General features: G+C 40.2%; 1 protein-coding gene across 1 annotated transcript in view; it reads right to left on the reverse strand.

Moving 5' to 3' along the window:
• Positions 1 to 218: 218 nt before the first annotated feature.
• The window catches only part of MTRR (5-methyltetrahydrofolate-homocysteine methyltransferase reductase), a 30,681-nt gene continuing 11,602 nt past the window's right edge, over positions 219 to 19,297 (reverse strand). The window contains exons 6-14 of the mRNA XM_080610203.1: positions 15,717 to 15,870; positions 13,926 to 14,014; positions 12,132 to 12,312; positions 10,296 to 10,338; positions 9,012 to 9,198; positions 7,010 to 7,128; positions 4,912 to 5,031; positions 4,671 to 4,853; positions 219 to 1,392 (exon numbers count right to left, since the gene is read on the reverse strand). Of these exons, the coding sequence (XP_080466329.1) occupies positions 1,248 to 1,392; positions 4,671 to 4,853; positions 4,912 to 5,031; positions 7,010 to 7,128; positions 9,012 to 9,198; positions 10,296 to 10,338; positions 12,132 to 12,312; positions 13,926 to 14,014; positions 15,717 to 15,870 (1,221 nt within the window). The 3' untranslated portion in view covers positions 219 to 1,247. The remainder of the gene's footprint in view (positions 1,393 to 4,670; positions 4,854 to 4,911; positions 5,032 to 7,009; positions 7,129 to 9,011; positions 9,199 to 10,295; positions 10,339 to 12,131; positions 12,313 to 13,925; positions 14,015 to 15,716; positions 15,871 to 19,297) is intronic.

Consider the following 19,297-nt stretch of genomic DNA (forward strand, 5'->3'; position numbering starts at 1 on the left):
ATACCCACCAAGTTTTTGGCAAATGTGCGCTTGGGATTTTATTTAAAACTGCATTCTTTGAGGGCAAGGACTTTCCCCAGTATACACATATACACCTGAATTGGGAGTGATCCCAGGTCCAACCAGTCGTCCCTCCCTCCAGCTGACCAGACTAAAGGTCTGGTGGGAAATATACACATACATACATGGAATCAGACTATTTTGGGTGGAAGTGACCTTAAAGATCATCTATTTCCACCGCCCCCGCCACAGTCAGGGACACCTTCCACTAGACCAGGTTGCTTCAAGCCCTGTCAAACCTGTCCTTGAACACTTCCAGGGATGGGGCAGCCACAGCTTCCTTGGACAACTTTTCCAGAGCTTCACTACCCTCATAGTAAAGTGGATTCCAACAACGAACACATACACTGTGGATCCCACCAGTAGCTAGGCTTAGACACACAGTCCACCCAGTAGCTGTTCCTAAATGCCTGCCCTTCCCAGTTGCCTCGTGTACACACTATATGCTGAGGCCTCAGCTGACCTCCAGACTCCATTTCTAGTTCCAAAGTAAAACTGGAATGCAGTTAAGCCGAAAACAGTAGCCTTGGGCTTAATTACCAAAAACTCCATGCAGTCAGCAACACACTAGATGTTCCCCAGGAGCAACCGAAAATAGGGTAAGACTTATGTGTGAAACGGGTTCAATAAGCACAGCATACAACTTGACTTTGTCCTGTTGCCTTGAGGTAAAAAGGAAAGTTTATCAGCCAAGGGTTTGGTTTTTGGGGTTTTTTTGTGGGTTTTTTTTGTGTTTTGTTTGTTTGTTTTAAAGTCTTTTCCTATTCTATTCACAAAGTTGAGCAGAAAAGGGTTTACAGAGGCAGTCTTGGCAAGTCTGTAATATTTTTGATGATGCATACATGTATACATTATAGGAAAAAAACCCCCGATGATAAAATGTAAACATACAATTATATTTGTACAAGTGCAGAAGCATTTACTTTCTGCATTAAACTGACATTAAAATGAGAGAATCAAGGCACTGAGACAATCCATGATGTAACATAGTTAAAAACCACCATGCAATTCCAAAGGCAGCCTGGTTTCCTGTCATTTAAAACGTGTTTATCTTCCTGCTTGAAAGGTCAATGGAGAAAATTAAGATTTGGGTGACTAAAGACAGCACTTTTGACAATAACTTTTAGTCAAAAGCATGTGTGAAACAAAATCTTCAGTGTTACAAAAGCATAGGAAATGCTAAATATTTAGCTCCACACATCCTGCAAATAACGTTTTGCTTCTCGAAGCGTGGCCAGGAATTTCATTGCTTCCAATTTGTCAGCCTCCATTTCCATGCTTAAAATGTCCACTACAGCATCACTTACACCATCAGCCATGTGCTTCTTATCTCTGAAATAAAAAAAAGACATATACTAGGAAAATGCGTAATAGTGTATTTTTGGTTTTATCAGTAGCTTCAGAGGTGAGGCAAGATAACATTGGAAAAGAGGCATTAGAAAACCCAAACCAAAAATACAGCTTGTATATAGCACAGCAAAATTCTCACTAAGTTCTCACACAGCTAAGCACTGACAGCAACAAGGGTTTCTCTCAATCAAACATTACGAAGTTTTCAGCATATTGTAATTTATAAGAAAAAAATCCCTTGGAACCCTACTTGAATTGTCACAGAATAACTTTTCTTTTAGGGAGAACTCGACTGCTGAAGTATCTTTTATTATTATAACACCATATGGTTCCAATATAACAAAACAAAACAAAAACCCCCAAACTCCTCACTTATTAATAATGGTATTTTTAATACACATTGCTCAAATTTATTCCTGCAGAAGAATCTACTGACATTGGGTTTCATATTCAAACGTTCTGACAATTTATCAACAAATTTCCTGAAAATTTCAAACCTTCAGGTAAGTTAGCAGCCACAAATAAAACTTCCACTGTAAATTATATTACTGAGATTTAGCATTCTGGCCCATTCAAGCCTGGAAGACTGCTGCTATCTCACAGCTGTGCAGTTCAGTCACATGTACTCAAATTTTCATCTCATTTTCTCAAGAGAAATCTATCTTGAAACCTCCTGTTATTAAGAAATGAAAAAGAAATAAGAAGTAATTAAAGCAACCATGGATCTGCGTGATTACAAGCTACACTTTCAAGACAGTATTGAAAAAAACAGACATAGTTATAAAATTCTAGCATTCCATGGAGGCTCTTTCAGTATCATGCTGTCCTGGGTTCAGCAGTAGCAGTCATTTTTCTCCTTCTTAGTAGCTGATGCAGTGTTGTGTTTTTGACTTTCAGCCTGGGAACAGCACTGATAACACCGATGTTTTTAGTTGCTGCTCAGTAATGTTTACTCCGACCAACGACTTTCTGAGGCTCATGCTCTGCCAGGGAGGAGAGGAAGCCAGGAGGAAGCAGAGACAGGACACCTGACCCAAACTAACCAAAGAGGTATTCCACACCACAGCACATCATGCTCACTATAAAACTGGGGGAGTTACCCGGAAGGGTTAGATCACTGCTCGGTCAGGCTGGGTATCGGTCAGCGGGTGGTGAGTGGTTGTATTCTCTTCCCTTGTTATTTCCCTTATCATTATTATTATTGGTGGTAGCAGTAGTGATTTGTGTTATACCTTAGTTATTAAACTGTTCTTATCTCAACCCGTGGGAGTTACATTCTTTTGGTTCTCCTCCCCATTCCTCCAGGAGCAGGGGGGAGGAAAGGGGAGAGTGAGAGAGCAGCTGCATGGTTCTGAGTTACTGGCTGGACTTAAACCACGACAGTTCTTTTTGGTGCCCAACGTGGGGCACGAATGGTTGAGATAACGACAGATCTGACCAGTGTGTCCAATCGTATTTGTGATAAGCATTCATAAGGTTCTTGTTTCATTGTACTTTATGATAATGACTGGTAATACAATAGAATCATTGATCATGAAACTGATCTGGCTTGCGTTCCCACTGTGGTCACCACCTATTATATACCTCCCAAAGTATAGAGAACTGTATAGCAGTTACACATCTTTTTTCCCCTCCTCGGGTGGTAAGCCTATGAGGGAGACATTCCCACACACCCTAGTCACAAGTACAGCAGCTACTCAAAGTCTGACTACAACAGATAATGCAGCTACTCCAACCCCAAGCACAGCAGCTACACCAACATCAGCGACAAGTACAGCAGCTACTCAAACTCTGACCGCAGCAGACAGCGCAGCTACTCCAGCTCCAAGAACAGCAGCTACACCAGCTCCAGTGACAAGTACAGCAGCAGCATTTGAGAGTTCTGAAGGTTTTGAATGGCCTTTAGGTACCCTTGAGACCTGCCTGCTGATCGTGATGGGGATCACCATGTTGGCATGCATACAGAGTGTGTTTTATCCACGACCATTTTGTTTGATCCTGAAAGTTAAGCAGGGTCGGGTCTGGGTCTTGTCTAGGGTTAGATGGCAATATAGGAGGACCGAGAGATTTTCCCCAAGGCTGGACAGTCATAAGTAGGCAGGGTGTGTGGGACAGCCTGGGCGAGTATGTAGCCCACTGGGCCCCTCCAGTGCTTCGGAAGTGTCGGAGATGGAAGGCAGCTGTGTGGAGTCCCCCGCGACAAGTTGCAGAGACTGCTGCAGGGGAGGGTGAATTATTTTGAGCCTGGTGGGCCCATGACACTTCAAGCCATCAGGGCAGAGATGCAACATAGAGATGGACTTGTGATCGAGGGGTGGACTTGGCAATGGACACTATTGCCCAGGTTATTCTGAGTGTGAACACTGCACACAGCCTCTCCTGCTCCGAAAGACTGTTACAAGAGATGGAGCCCAACATCATGGACCGGATGGACTCAGCAGCTTTATAGGGATTGGTTCATGCACTAAGGAATGATCTCTCGCTCGCTCTCTGTTTGTATATGTATATCTATATGTATATATACATAAGAGTGATGGTACATTGAAAATGTGGGATCTGAGCATGATGTGAATGGTATGGAATAAGGGGTGGATACTGTCCTAGGTTCAGCAGTAGCAGTCATTTTTCCCCTTCTTAGTAGCTGGTGCAGTGCTGTGTTTTTGACTTTCGGCCTGGGAACAACGCTGATAACACCAATGTTTTTAGTTGCTGCTCAGTAATGTTTACTCCGACCAACGACTTTCTGAGGCTCATGCTCTGCCAGGGAGGAGGGGAAGCTGGGAGGAAGCAGAGACGGAACACCTGACCCAAACTAACCAAAAAGGTATTCCATACCACAGCATGTCATGCCCAGTATATAAACTGGGGGGAGTTACCCGGAAGGGTTAGATCACTGCTCGGTCAGGCTGGGTATCGGTCAGCAGGTGGTATGCGGTTGTATTCTCTCCCCTTGTTATTTCCATTATCGTTATTATTATTGGTGGCAGCAGTAGTGATTTGTGTTATACCTTAGTTACTGGACTGTTCTTGTCTCAACCCGTCGGAGTTACAACGCTTTTGATTCTCCTCCCTATCCCTCTGGGAGCAGGGGGAGGAAGGGGGGGGAGTGAGCAAGGGCTGTGTGGCTGAGTTGCTGACTGGGCTTAAACCACGACACATGTTGGTCCTTTTTTTCAGACACCACTAAGTCTTTGTAAAGCCTCAAACTTCTGCCAACTCTGTTCTATTTCTGAGACAGCCCATCTCCACTCTATACTTACCCACATACATAGAAGTAACCTCTCTCTTTCAGCAGGACTCTGGCAACCTCCTTAGCATGAAGCCTAACGACATCTTGCACATATTTAGGTGGGGCTACTTCTGCATTTGAAGAAGAGTCTCTTGAGAAACAAACCTTAAGATGATTTAATGTGCCATTTTCCAGAAAACATCTGAGCTCATCTCTGAAAGGCAATAGCAGCTATTAGTAACAGCTCAGAGAGAAGCATTCCTCATGAATACAAAATGAATGCTAAATAGTGAACTTGCTTGAACAAATAGTCTCGGTCCTGATGGCGACAACCGAAAAACAGCCATGTCTCTCCAAATTCCCAGTCTGTATGTTCCTCTCTGAGCTTTTGCCTAAACAGACCAAAAGAAAAAAAAAAAAATCCAATCCTGTTTTATCAAGTGCAGAATCTAAAACATCTATAACCTAATTCTCATGTAAAGTAGTGCTTTAATAAATTTCTGAATTGGCAGAAATGTGAAATGACTTAAAGTAAATCACAGTCAAACCCTTCTTACTTACTGGATTTTCTTGACTACTCACTTTTGGCACAGCTCAAAATCAATCAACTTCAAAGAGGGTCTTTTTTTGCCAGTTTCAGAATACTCAAGACTGACACTTCCAAGCACCCCGCAAAACAATCGTGACTGCTGAATAAGGAGATCACTACCCTTTATCCTTCATTGGAAAGGGAAAACTCAGCACAAAGCAGTTTTAGCATGCTTTCCATTTAGCTGTAGAAACCTGCTAGACTTTATGAATAATAATCTATTTACTACTCATCATCAGAAGAGTTATTGCATTTTCTTGAAATAATGCTGAAGGTATTACTTTAGAGGGGTTTTAGCTGCAACTTTCTAGTTACATTTTGAGAGATTTCATTTCTCATTGATCAAATGCTTATGAAATGCTATGAATCCTTTAAAATAAAATGCAAAATACTTCTGGGAGAAAAAAAGTATATTAGGGAGGTAAAGTTAAGGAGTAAGGACATAAAGATTGTACATAATGATTTGGTCAAAGTGGAAGCATGGAGTCAGAAACACTGTGTCCAAATTTCACTTTTCACTTTTCTTTCAGCTAAAATGGTTTAAAATTAATTGCTGCAGGAATAATCTTGCTAGAACTAATGAGTTACATAGGAATCGTATATTGGTTACCTACAAAACTTGCAACCATTCCCACTCAAATATTTCACTCTTCCTGTTCTTCCATTTCCTCCAAATGAACATATTTTTACACATTCTTGATGATGTGGTATCTGTCAATTTTTAAACAAGCATCTCCTAGTGTCCTGGTTTAGCAGTAGCAGTCATTTTTTCTACTGGTGCAGTGCTGTGTTTTGACTTTCGACCTGGGAATAATACTGATAAAGCCGATGTTTTCAGTTGTGGGTCAGAATGTTTACCCTGACCAAGGTCTTTGTGAGTCTCATGCTCTGCCAGGGAGGAGGAGAAGCCGGGAGGAAGCAGGGACAGGACACCTGACCCAAACTAGCCAAAGAAGTATTCCATACCACAGCACGTCATGCCCAGGATGTAGAACGGAGAGTTCCCGGAAGGGCTGGATCATGGCAGGGTGGGGGTGAGGTACCGGTTGGTGAGCGGTTGTATTCTCTTGCTTGTTATTTCCTTTATCATTATTACTATTAGTGGTAGCAGTAGTGATTTGTGTTACACCTTAGTTATTAAACTGTTCTTATCTCAACCCGTGGGAGCTGCATTCTTTTGATTCTCCTCCCCGTCCCTCCAGAAGCGGAGGGAAGAAAGGTGGGGGGGGAAGTGGACTGCGTGGTTCTGATTTACGGCCTGGGCTTAAACCACGACACCTAGCCTTGCAAAATTTCACTACTGGAGCTGGAGGAAGGGAAAAAAGGGATCTACCTTCCCTTAAATACAAAACCCACAAAACCCAAGACCACTGCCCATTTGAGGGTTCATGTTCCAAGCTCCTCATTTTAAAACATCAATATATAGAAACACACAGAAATAAGAAAATATGGAAGAAACCTTGACATTCATTATGCCAAGGCTTTTAATACAGATGTCACTTCTGAATGAAATGGATTTTGAATACCAAACTTAATCCACAGAGTTAATCAACACTGTTTCTATAAGTACCAACATCTTACATGACTTCCACTAGTAACACACAGATAAAAGATTTAATTTCTTATAAACATTTCTGCAATTCACCCAATTCCTCATACAAGGCAGGAAGGAAGGCAGGAAGGCAGGAAGAAAAAGATTAACTGCATTTGCACTCAAAAACTAAGGCTTTATTGCCTTCAACATAAGAAGGCTGCTTTCTAGATAACAACTTTGTACATACCTATGCTGTAGGAAACCAATAAATGGTGAAATTCCTGTTCCTGGACCAACCATCATGAGTGGGACAGATGGGTCTACAGGTAAGTGGAAAGCATTGTTTGGACGAGCAAAAATAGATATCTAAAATGAAATTAGATAAAATACAACTGAAGATCATTCTTAAGAAGTGAAAATACCATGAAATTTTTAGAACCTTGAGGACATTTACCCAGTGTATGTGTTGACACAACATTCCAAAACCTGAGCTTCAAAGTTTATCTTTAATGCCACACAGACATTTAGAATAAAATTTCAGATGAGTTTCTGGAAAAAAACCACATCATATTTACAAATTTATTAATCCATCTGGAGGAAAACTAGGGAAAACCACACGAACATAAGTTTCTGGTTATGAAAATTTTAGGGAATACTGTTACAGAATTCATGGAAAGTTTGGTGTTGGTACCCAAAGGGAAATAAAGCTAGTTTATTGCTATTATAAGCAACTCAATCTTTTTTTACACTGTGGACATATTAAAATATTCCAGTGGAGGTGAGAATTTGCTTACAGCAAACTGAAGCCTACTGATACTGAGCTTGTCTTCTTAATTTCCCTAAGTTTTACATGACCTCCAAAAATGCATATAGGTGAGAGGAGGCAGATAACTGCTCAAAGATCTTGGAAAATGGTTTTTATCACTCCACTGATAAACACTTTATTCTGATCATCAGCTATGTCTGAAAAAAAATCTAAACATAATTTTCATAGGACCTCCATAACTATTCTCTGAGGCATGGTTAACAATGTACAGAAAATGAGAGATGACTAGTTTTAATTCTTTACAAGATGATGAAAGTCTCTGGTTTCATGATGATTAAAAATAATGTTACAATTATTGCCTGTGGGGGGCAATTTACTCCTTCAAACCACACTTAAGTTAGGAGGCTATTTTCCCTATTAATGATTCCAAACTGATCATTCCTTTAAAAAATACTGCAAATGGTAAACACATTTATACTGCAGATAATTGTGAAATTCATTTGCTCGTTTTGTAATAATCTTTTTTAACTCCACCTCTTTTTCATGTTTGATCGTTAATATACTGTAAATTAACTAATATTTTGAATAAAGAGCAGATGTAAATGCTGGAATAAGATATATGATACACATATTAATCAGTCTATCTTATGACTTAGTTTTAAATAAAGGAAGGTAACTTGCATGGGTTTTCCTTCCATTTTGTCAGACCAGCACCTTGAATTATTGGCACAGTTGTCTTGTAATCAAATTCTATGCTAGTTTTCATTATTCTTAATCAAATATAAATTAGACTGGCAGTAGTTCTTTTGTTCTATTAATTATGTAGTAGAATTCCAAATTTTTAATAATTAGCTTACACCTAATAACTTTGAGCCTGTTTATTGAGACAGATTCTCTGCTACAAAAAGAAAAGAGGGGAAAAAATAAAGTACCTTCTCCTAATAATACCCATTATGTCAAACAATCTTTGATGCACATCAGAAATACCACAGACAACTCTACCCTGTATCATATTCAATAACTTGGCCTTTGCAAACTGTGCAAGACCTGACAAAAAAAGAGTTTTTCAGTTTCTTCCTGATTATCTGCCACCCTTTCCTGGAAGTGACAAAGCACCTCTCCTCTACAACACTAACAGTCATAACCATTTACTGGCACAGTAGTAGTTTAGTCCACAAGAACATTCTCCAGGACTCACTTAGGACTACAATGGGGTGGAAAACAACCCTGGTCTTTCAGCAATGGGAAGTTTCACAATTCAGGTATCCACAGATAAAGTAAAATACAAGTTTAGCAACTTAGCAATTAAGTTCTAGACATATTACAGAAGGAAGGGTGAACTTACAAGTAGGATAGAACTGCAAAATGAAGATACATACTGCCAAAACACCTGCATTACACCAGAGCAGTGAACAAAATAACTGCAGTTGTTTCAAAAATGCATAAATTTAATGGTTAAGGAGTTTAGATCTAATACCCATACCTTTTCAGTTGAACAGCTTTCTCCATTTGTATCCACAGTGTTTCTGCTGGCATGCAGCTGAGGTGCAACTAACTCCGCAAGCCACCCTGTACATACTCCTTTCCGTGAGACTGGTCGAGTGGGACAGGCAGCGAACTCCACAATACTAAATACAAAACTCAGTTTCCCTGGCTGATATAAGTTTGAACTGAAAAGACAAAAGTATTAATAAATAAAATTACAAAAAAACCCCACCAAAACCCCCTAAAAAAACCCCACAACAAAAAAACCCCAAACCACAAACAAAATTAATCCCTTAACCCAAACCCCACAAAAACAACAACAACCAACCCTGAGAGATAGCTGTACAACCTTACAGCAGGTCAATCTGCAGTCCAAACAACATTAACTGAATCAAGATTCTCAGTATTCAGTGTGGTATTTATCTATAGACAGAAAATGTCTTAATACTGAACTCAGACGCCACTACCTACAGAAGGGAATCCAAATTCCTACCAGATTCACATGTATGTGAGCTTGTTCTTAAAACCACCAACAAATCCATCATATTTGAGAAATCATGGCAGTCAGGTGAAGTTCCCGACAACTGGAAAAAAGGGAAATATAACCCCCATTTTCAAGAAGGGGAAAATGGATGACCCGGGGAATTACAGACCAGTCAGTCTCACCTCTGTGCCTGGCAAACTCTTGGAGCAGATTCTCCTGGAAGGCATGCTAAGGCACATGAAAAACAAGGAGGTGGTTGGTGACAGCCAGCATGGCTTCACTAAGGGGAAATCCTGCCTGATCAATTTGCTGGCCTTCTATGATGGGGCTACGGAACTGATGGACAGGGGTAGAGCAGTTGATGTCATTAGGGACTGCAGTGATAGGACAAGGGGTAATGGGTTAAAACTTAAACAGAGGAAGTTTAGATTGGATATAACGAAGAAATTCTTTACTGTAAGGGTGGTGAGGCCCTGGAATGGGTTGCCCAGGGAAGCTGTGAAGGCTCCACTCCTGGCAGTGTTCAAGGCAGGGGGGTTGGAACTAGATGATCTTCAGGTCCTTTCCAACCCTAACTATTCTATGATTCTATGATTCTACAGTCTTGCCAGACATTCAAAATCAATGCTGTCAGAAACAGTCAAACCCCATGGGATTTTTTGCAACATGTATACAATCACTTTATCATCAGGTTTTAGCCTTCATTTCTCTCTTTCTTCTTTATACCATGCACATGCATATCTGAATAAAAAAGCATACCTAAATTATAAAGGAGATACAGTTTGAATATTTAATTACCTTGATGCTGAATAGGATCTGGCTTGTAATTTAGGAAGATGTTCTGAAAAATTTAAAAAAAGCAGCGTCACTTATTACTTGATTCTCCCAAATGCAAATATCATATAGTAAGTGTTTACACTGCAACACAGTACAAGCATATTATAATTAACTGTAATTTTACTCTATTAACATTCAGTGTTTGTGGTTCAGAAATAAGCTATTAAGACCTGAACTCTATTTTGAATGGTTTTTAAACTTCATGGAACATCTGTTAGAGAACCTATAAAAATGAGACCACAATAGTTAATTAATGGGGCTCTTGGTCAATTAAATACAACTGTAAGGTGCACAGAAGAGATGCCAGGAGCTGGTGGATAAGGTGAAGCTTGAAATTTAAATTTGACCACTTTTCATCTATGAGCTCAAAAGCTATCAGAATAGGAATTGCTTCACTTAAAGTTTCCTATATAGAATGTCCCAGAAACAGATGTGCCAGTTCAATTTTAAATCACTGCGAGTACTTAAGCAAATTTTTTTGAAATCACAGCTAAAAAACAAACAGACACAGGATTTTATTTGGCATTTTTTCAATGAGAAGTCCACTCTATATATCACGCACCACATTTTTATCTACATATACAGCAAAGGTCAAACTCACGGATGCCTTCAAAGGAATGACTTGGATTCAGACTGCAAATTTTGGCTGAGGAGAGGAGTATATTGAAAGGAGACAGATCTATCACTAAGTGAACAGTGTGGTGGGCACAGTAAGTGACCAATACCAGAAAAAATTTGGCATAGCAAATGTCAGAAAACACAGTGGAATAACAGGGTAACCTACAGTTTAACTGCTTTTTAGTTGGTTTTCTACATGTACCACCCTTTTGCAGATGTTCCAACAAGTACATGGACACCCTGACACATTTTAAAGATGCTCTGCTACATAAAATAGTTGCAAATCAGTGTGAAGAAAAGCTAGTTCAGTGAAATTACTTAAAGATGACTTTAAGACCATTCAGAACATTACTTCCCTGGGGGAACACATTTCAAGAACTTGGAATATTTCCTTTTGTTCAGTTCAGTTGCTACAGCACATTCCATACCACCTTTGGAAAGCAAAGTAGTTTTGCTTTCACTGTGAAGATTCATGTGTTCGTATAAAGTAGAGCACAGCTTGTATGTATTTTTTTTTAATCCCCACAGTGTACTAAGAAGGAGAGATTTAAGGTAGGTGTGGAGAAGGTGACAGCAAGAAATAAAAAGCAATTTTTGTTTTTGCTTCATATAATGCAACATGTCAAGAAATTCTGGGGCTTTTTCATCTGGAAAGTAACTGTCATTATATTTAGATGTATTTGAGATGGTTTCAGTTGGAATCTCATTCCTTCAATGTTTTATATAAGGAATGCAATAAGCATGTTGGACATTACATAAATATCAATACACTAAGAAAAGCTTTCGGTTTTAACAGGTAAAAGTGCAAGAAAAGAACATGTAGGCAGGGACATCGGGAGTTGTAAAAACATTTCTTTTTTAATTGTAAGCAGTTATGAACTCTTTGTTAAAGACCCTAGTCCTGCAAACACCTTATGCTTATTTTTTATGTACAGGAGCAATCCAGAGTCAACTGAAGCACAGGTATGTACCCAACTGTTTCCAGAATGAAGGCCAAACACTAGAAAGTGAAAAACAGAGCTTTGCTCCCCAACAGTAGTTTTAGTTTGATCACTATGAATACTATAATATTTCTAAAGCAGTTAAATGAACAGTTATTCCGCTTTCTTGGAAAATTGAACATTTAGACTAATGTATTTTCAGAAATTGAATCTAATTCAATCTAAATTGGTCACTTACCAATTAACAGGTTAAGCGAAGGCTTGCAGCTTGGAAAAGCATGTAGTAAATCCAGCAAACAAACATTAGGATCTCTAATAAAGCGTGTGTAATCAGAGGCTCCTTGTCTGCTGCAAAGCTCTTGAAGCCTCCGTTTTTCTCCCACGTCACTCGTACATTCTACAAGAGCTCGCAAAAATGCCTGGGGGGAAGAAAATGAGAGTAAAGGGTAAAAATACTTGTCCATTTGGAAAAACGTTAACAAACTGGGAAAAACTTGGGATGTCTGGGAACAGGAAACAGTCACCCGACAGGTTAGTGGATAACACAATTTATTTCCCAATGCACACTTTCACCTACTATGAAAAATTTACAAGCTAGCAGGTCAGAAAAATCTTACTTAACCTGAGCAGGGAAGAGATAAATAAACAGTCACAACCCGTTCCCTGAAAAAAACAAATTTATGAAAGGCTCTCTTATTTATGTATTTGCACTTTAGTTAAGTAAACAGCTCCATAATACAAATTAATTCTAGACAAAACACCACTTGCTAAGTTCAGAAGCCAGGAAAGGAATAAAAAGTCTTAGGAAAGGTATTACTGTAAATAAAGTATGGTATTTAATGAGTCATTTAAATATTGCTGTGGTGCTTTATTCCATATTTTATGCCTACATAATGGTACTGCAAGCTTTTCTTAAGGGAAAATTAAACTGAGCATTGCAAGATAAAGTAAAAATCAGACGTAATGTGTTACAGGTTTTTTTTCCAAAAGCAAGGTGGAAATAAACACAGTGCATAAAAGACGAGTGATCCAAAACACCAAGTGCAATCAGACAACGTATTCTACACAAAAGAATACTTGGAAAGTAATTTGAGTGTACTCAAACACTGAGCTTTCAGACAACAGTTCTGAGTACAGAGTTACATAAAGCACACTCTACAATGAACAGGTAATAAAGCAGATTGTTATAAAAACTAGCCTGGGTGATATTTCCCAGCCAGCACTCTCTGCCTATTCTTACTGTGGAGACAAATTTTCCAAATTGTTAAATGCAGTTTTGAAAAGGTTGAAACAATTGGAAGATTCTCTTCTCTTCTGCTGCAAAATCCACTAAATTGAGTGAAAAGGTCCTTCCAAAAACTGATTCTCCCCAGAGACCAAACCAACACAATTGTTTAGCTTTATCCTTCATCCAAAGTTATCTTTACAATGTGTTTTGACAGTACCAGAAATACACACACATTTCCACTTGCAAGCTTCCATTTTTTTGTAGGCACAGAATGAAAAGAAAATAATAGTCACACATTTTGAGAACAAATACTATACAAGCAAAAATATTTCTTCAAATTCTGCCAGGCTACTGAAATGCTAAAGAAAAGCTTTAAAATAATTTAAAAGTCATTATGGTATGTTTGCATAGAGCAACATGCACATTTTCAGCAACAAAACTTGACAGATACAGCTCCCTCTGATTAGAAAGAATGATTTCTCTAAAATGCCTATGGGGCCAGCCTCAGTCAGCCCTTCAGTTATCTGACACCAAGCATCTAATACTCTTCTGTTTATGTCCAGACTAGTTATGAATCAAGTTACTGCAGAACAGGAATAGAGATTTCAGTATCTCATAGTTTGCCAGATAAAGTACCAGAAGTGAAATTTCTCACAATGAAGTACAAACAGTAGCATACAAACTGACAATCCTTATGCACCAAGAAACCTGGTAACTGCACATGAAGCAAGTACAGAGCTGTAAAAGCCCACACAGCATAGAATTACTAAGGATTTATCTTTAAGAAAACAAACACATAAACACCTTTTTGGGAGTTGCCCTTATTTCCAAACACCACGTTAAAATGAATTTCAGAGTGCTTCTTTCAGGGATGTGTTGTGGACGAGCTGCTCCTAGTTCAGTGGGAGAAAAACAAAACGGGAGTCTATTAACATCCAAAAATGGCATCAGAGAGTGCTTTTCCCTTCGCGAAATACAAGACAGCTAAACTGCATTCAATTCTGTAGGCTTATGCCCCAGCCAGTTAGTGAAAATTATAAACTAAACAGCAAGACAGTTTACCAATGAAGTATCAATAATAATTTTCCAATGAAAAGTCAAAACTTACTGGAAAACTTACAGAAAACAAAAGGAGGAGTACAATACATCAGTATTCAAATAAATTTCACTGCTAAACCACTCAAGGCTTTCTTACTACTTTCTACCTTGAGGGAATTCAGGGGAAGGCTTACTAAAGAAAGGAACATCCACATTTTTTCCCCTCCATCAATAAGCACTCCTGAAAATTGGAACATGCTGAGGTTTTCGAATGATCTAACCAAAGATGTATGCAGCCAGTTCCATGCTGGAGCTTCTGAGGGTTCCAAGAACCCCAGCAGACCCAAGGGGTTTCTGTACAAGCAAATAATCCATCCTTTACTCTGAAAAGGTTCCATTTCTGAGAAGGAGGTACACTGACATCCCATCTATTCCTGCATGGAATCAGCTAGGGTGCAGCTTGGCTTATCAGCCTCATGCCACGTCATGCTAAAGTGGTTATTCTAAATTAATCCCAAAACCAATCTAGGAGCATTCATGTGACAAAACACCTTTAATTAATAAGCTCTGCAGGTTTGAAATTGCTGGCATTTCTCTTTACAATGTTTCTCAGATTTGACATCCAGCTACTGATTCTTACTGTGTTTTTTCCATGCTCAAGAGCCCTTTAATACTACAGAATTTTTGCTCCAAGAACATACCTATGTAACTTGCTAAATTACCTCTTTGTATCAGCATTACTTGACTGAACCCTTGCTACAAAGAACAAATTTTACTTTCAGAAGAGGACTGGCATAAATATAATGCAGGAAAGAAGCATCCACTTTCACATTTATATAAACTTCTTTTCCTTGAACATGCAAATAGCATGTTACAAGGAGCACTTAATCTCTTCCTAGGATGCTCTTCAAATTCAAGTCCAATATTTGAACAACAGACTTTGTACCAGACTGCAAATAATTTCTCTCAGCTGATCTCATCTACTTCACCAAAGAACTCACAGACTGAACAAAGAGAGGTTGTGAACAAAATTCAGTGGAATTCCTGGTAAATCCTGACGACACAGCAGAGTCACAGCCTGCTGTTTGCACTCTTCTCCCAGGCTTTTCAGTTCTTTACATTCGGTAAACCCAAAACCGTAATAGTTTGTAGTAACTACTACAAATTCCTCAGAAATCTTAATACAGTTAAGAGACAACCATCTCAAAAGGAAAGCAACACTGGAACATTGCTAGGAGTTGCAAAACTACATTATAGAGATGAATCCTTTGGTAAAGAATGGCAACAATTAAGCTACAGTAACTTAATGAGTCTCTGCTCACCAGAAAAGCTCCAGGGGAATTAATTTATGTTTGATCCTAAACCATTTAACTTCCTAACTGCAGTGGATGGAAGTCAGTGCATCCTCTCTTTTTTAACACATCTCCGTGACTCCCAACATGCCTCCATGAAGTGACTGCTGTGTCCCAATACTAAAGATAAAACCATTCAAAACTATGCATACCAGCTACGACTAACACAGGAGTATCTGTTCATGACCAGCACATCGCACCATACCTTTCTTTTTAGTGCCCTGCTTAACCTTTACACAAACGAAGTACTCTCCTTTATCAGAAAGTTCCAAGATGCGAAGAAGTTCTTCTACCTCACTGATGCTATTGGGACACATTACACAGAAGGCATCTCCAGGTTGGTAGTCAAAGACTGTATCCTGTTTTAAAATATAAGATAATTTCTATTAAGCTGTATCACAAACCAATACCACTAGCATTCCCATTCCTAACAACAATCTTCTCGCTATCGCAGTCACATAAAGTCACATGTTCTTTTACTCTGTACAAGCCCTTCGCTGCTTGGAGCACATGTTGGAGCACAAACACTTGTTTTCTTTTCAGGTTTAACCTTACTAAATAGAAAAATCTTTCCTTATTTGGTTTAAATATTTGGACGCTCTTCAATAAAAACTGCTTGGCAGCCTAAACAGAAGGAAAATAAATATGTATTAAGAGGATGTGTTATATAATCAGCCCAGATCACAGGTTCTTGTGTGCAACTGCTGAAAGCCTAGTCAAACTTCTGCCGTTATAGAAACATACAGAATTGCAGTTGAATCATTATATTTCTCATATGCACCAGAAATAGTTTCCTGCATACACGACTGTTGAGAATGCTAGGGAAAAAAAGACCTAAAACATTCAAATTTTCAGTGGGTGCTGATGACAGGATACATGTATACACACAAATAAACGCAAAACCCCATGTAATCTCAGAGCCTCAGTTGCTCAAAACTTAATAGACTCTATTTATTACTAGGATTTAAAGATGACCTATGGATACTGACACAGATGAGGCTGAGTCCAATAAAGGTTACTGACAAAATCACAAAATCCAAAAGGCATTATTCTCCAAATTTGGAAAAATCACTCAAAGGCAACTGATCGAAGCAGTAAAGGTTGAGGGCTGCCTTGGTTGCAGCGACCACGAGATGGTGGAATTCAGGATCTTGTGTGGTAGGATCAGTAGAATAGCAAGTAGAATTGCAACCCTGGACTTTAGCAGGGCAAACTTTGGCCTTTTCAAGCAATTGCTAGGGGAAATCCCATGGGCAAGGCTGCTTGAAGGTAAAGGGGCCCAAGATAGTTGGTTGGCATTCAAGGATTGCTTATTCTGAGCTCAAGAGCAGAGCATCCTGACACGTAGGAAGTCAAGGAAGAGGGTCAGGAGACCTGCGTGGCTAAATAAGGAACTGCTGGGTATGCTCAAGTGGAAGAGGAGAGTTTACAGGTCATGGAAGGAAGGGCTGGCCACTCGGGAGGAATATAAGGCTGCTGCTAGAGGATGTAGGAAGGCAGCTAGGATGGCTAAGGCCTCCTTAGAATTAAATCTGGCCAGAGGGGTCAAGGACAGCAGAAAGAGCTTTTTCAAATACATAGCTGATAAAACTAACACCAGAGGCAAGGTTGGCCCACTGGTGAATGGGATGGGTGCCCTGGTGACAGAAGATACAGAGATGGCAGATTTATTGAATGCCTTCTTTGTGTCAGTCTACTCTGCCAGAGGCAGTCCTGAAGAGCCCTGTACCCCTGTGACTTCAGATGAAGTCAGGTCACTGGAGCAGTTTGCCTTAGTCGATGAGGAATGGGTTAGGGACCAGTTGGGCAATCCGGACATCCATAAATCCATGGGTCCAGATGGGATGCACCCGCGGGTGCTGAGGGAACTGGCGGAAGTCATTGCTAGACCACTCTCCATCATCTTTACCAAGGTCTTGGGAAACGGGAGAGGTGCCTGAGGACTGGAGGAAAGCAAATGTCACTCCAGTCTTCAAAAAGGGCAAGAAGGAGGACCCGGGTAACTATAGACCAGTCAGCCTCACCTCCATCTCTGGGAAAGTGATGGAACACCTTATCCTTGATGCCATCTTAAGGCATGTCAAGGATAAGAGGGTTATGAGGGGCAGTCAACATGGCTTTACCAAGGGGAAGTCATGCTTGACCAACCTCATAGCCTTTTATGAGGAAATAACACAGTGGATGGATGATGGCAGAGCGGTGGGTGTGGTCTACCTTGACTTCAGCAAAGCATTTGACACAGTCTCCCACAGCATCCTCATAGCTAAATTGAGGAAGTGTGGCCTGGATGATCAGGTAGTGAGGTGGACTGCAAACTGGCTGAAGGACAGAAGCCAGAGAGTTGTAGTCTATGGGGCGGAGTCCAGTTGGAGGCCTGTATCTAGTGGAGTGCCTCAAGGGTCAGTACTGGGACCAGTATTATTTAATATATTCATCAATGATTTAGATGAGGGAATTGAGTGTACTGTCAGCAAGTTTGCTGATGACACTAAGCTGAGAGGAGTGGCTGACACGCCAGAAGGCTGTGCTGCCATCCAGCGGGACCTGGACAGGCTGGAGAGTTGGGCAGGGAGTAACTTGATGAAATATAACAAGGGAAAGTGTAGAGTCCTGCATGTGGGCAGGAACAACCCCAGGTTCCAATATAGGTTGGGGAACGACCTGTTAGAGAGTAGTGTAGGGGAGAGGGACCTGGGGGTCCTAGTGGACGGCAGGATGACCATGAGCCAACACTGTGCACTTGTGGCCAAGAAGGCCAATGGCATCCTGGGGTGTATTAGAAGGGGGGTGGTCAGTAGGTCGAGAGAGGTCCTCCCCCTCTACTCTGCCCTGGTGAGACCGCATCTGGAATATTGTGTCCAGTTCTGGGCCCCTCAGTTCAAGAAGGACAGGGACCTGCTGGAGAGAGTCCAGCGCAGGGCAACTAAGATGATTAAGGGAGTGGAGCATCTCCTTTATGAGGAAAGGCTGAGGGAGCTGGGTCTCTATAGTTTGGAGGAGACTGAGGGGTGACCTTATTAGTGTATATAAATATATAAAGGGGGAGTGTCACGAGGATGGAGCCAGGCTCTTCTCAGTGGCAAACAATGATAGGACAAGGGGTAATGGGTACAAACTGGAACACAAGAGGTTCCACTTAAACTTGAGAAGAAACTTCTTCTCAGTGAGGGTGACAGAACACTGGAACAGGCTGCCCAGGGGGGTTGTGGAGTCTCCTTCTCTGGAGACATTCAAAACCCGCCTGGACACATTCCTGTGTAACCTTATCTAGGTGTTCCTGCTCCGGCAGGGGGATTGGACTAGATGATCTTTTGAGGTCCCTTCCAATCTCTAACATACTGTGATACTGTGATATTTTCCTTTTAAAGATTTCTTGTAAAGTAATATTGAGCATTCTCTGCCTTTCATCTCCAAACCAGTATACAAAATATGATCTTCCCTGAATAATCTAAACCAGCTTTTACACCTAAAGTAACAGAGATTGACAGTTTGAATAGTATGTTAATGAGTCAGAGCAAATGAATGCCAGAGGCAGAAGCAGTGCTCAAGAGTTAACAATTCTTATCACTTGATCGTATTAATCAAATTATTACCTACCACAAGGAATAGTCACAATTTCCTATACTGTTCGTAAATATTCCCTGAACTGTATATTTATGAAAGATTATTAATTTTCAATATTCCCTGCCTGCCATTCTTCCCTGCAAATTCTCTTCAAAAAGGTACTTCAGTCAACACAATATCCATGGACCAACAAAGAAATTAACTTGACATTTTATTTCTGTT

The sequence above is a fragment of the Psittacula echo genome (genome assembly GCF_963264785.1).
Source record: "Psittacula echo genome assembly, chromosome: 2".
NCBI classification, from domain to species: Eukaryota; Metazoa; Chordata; class Aves; order Psittaciformes; family Psittacidae; genus Psittacula; species Psittacula echo.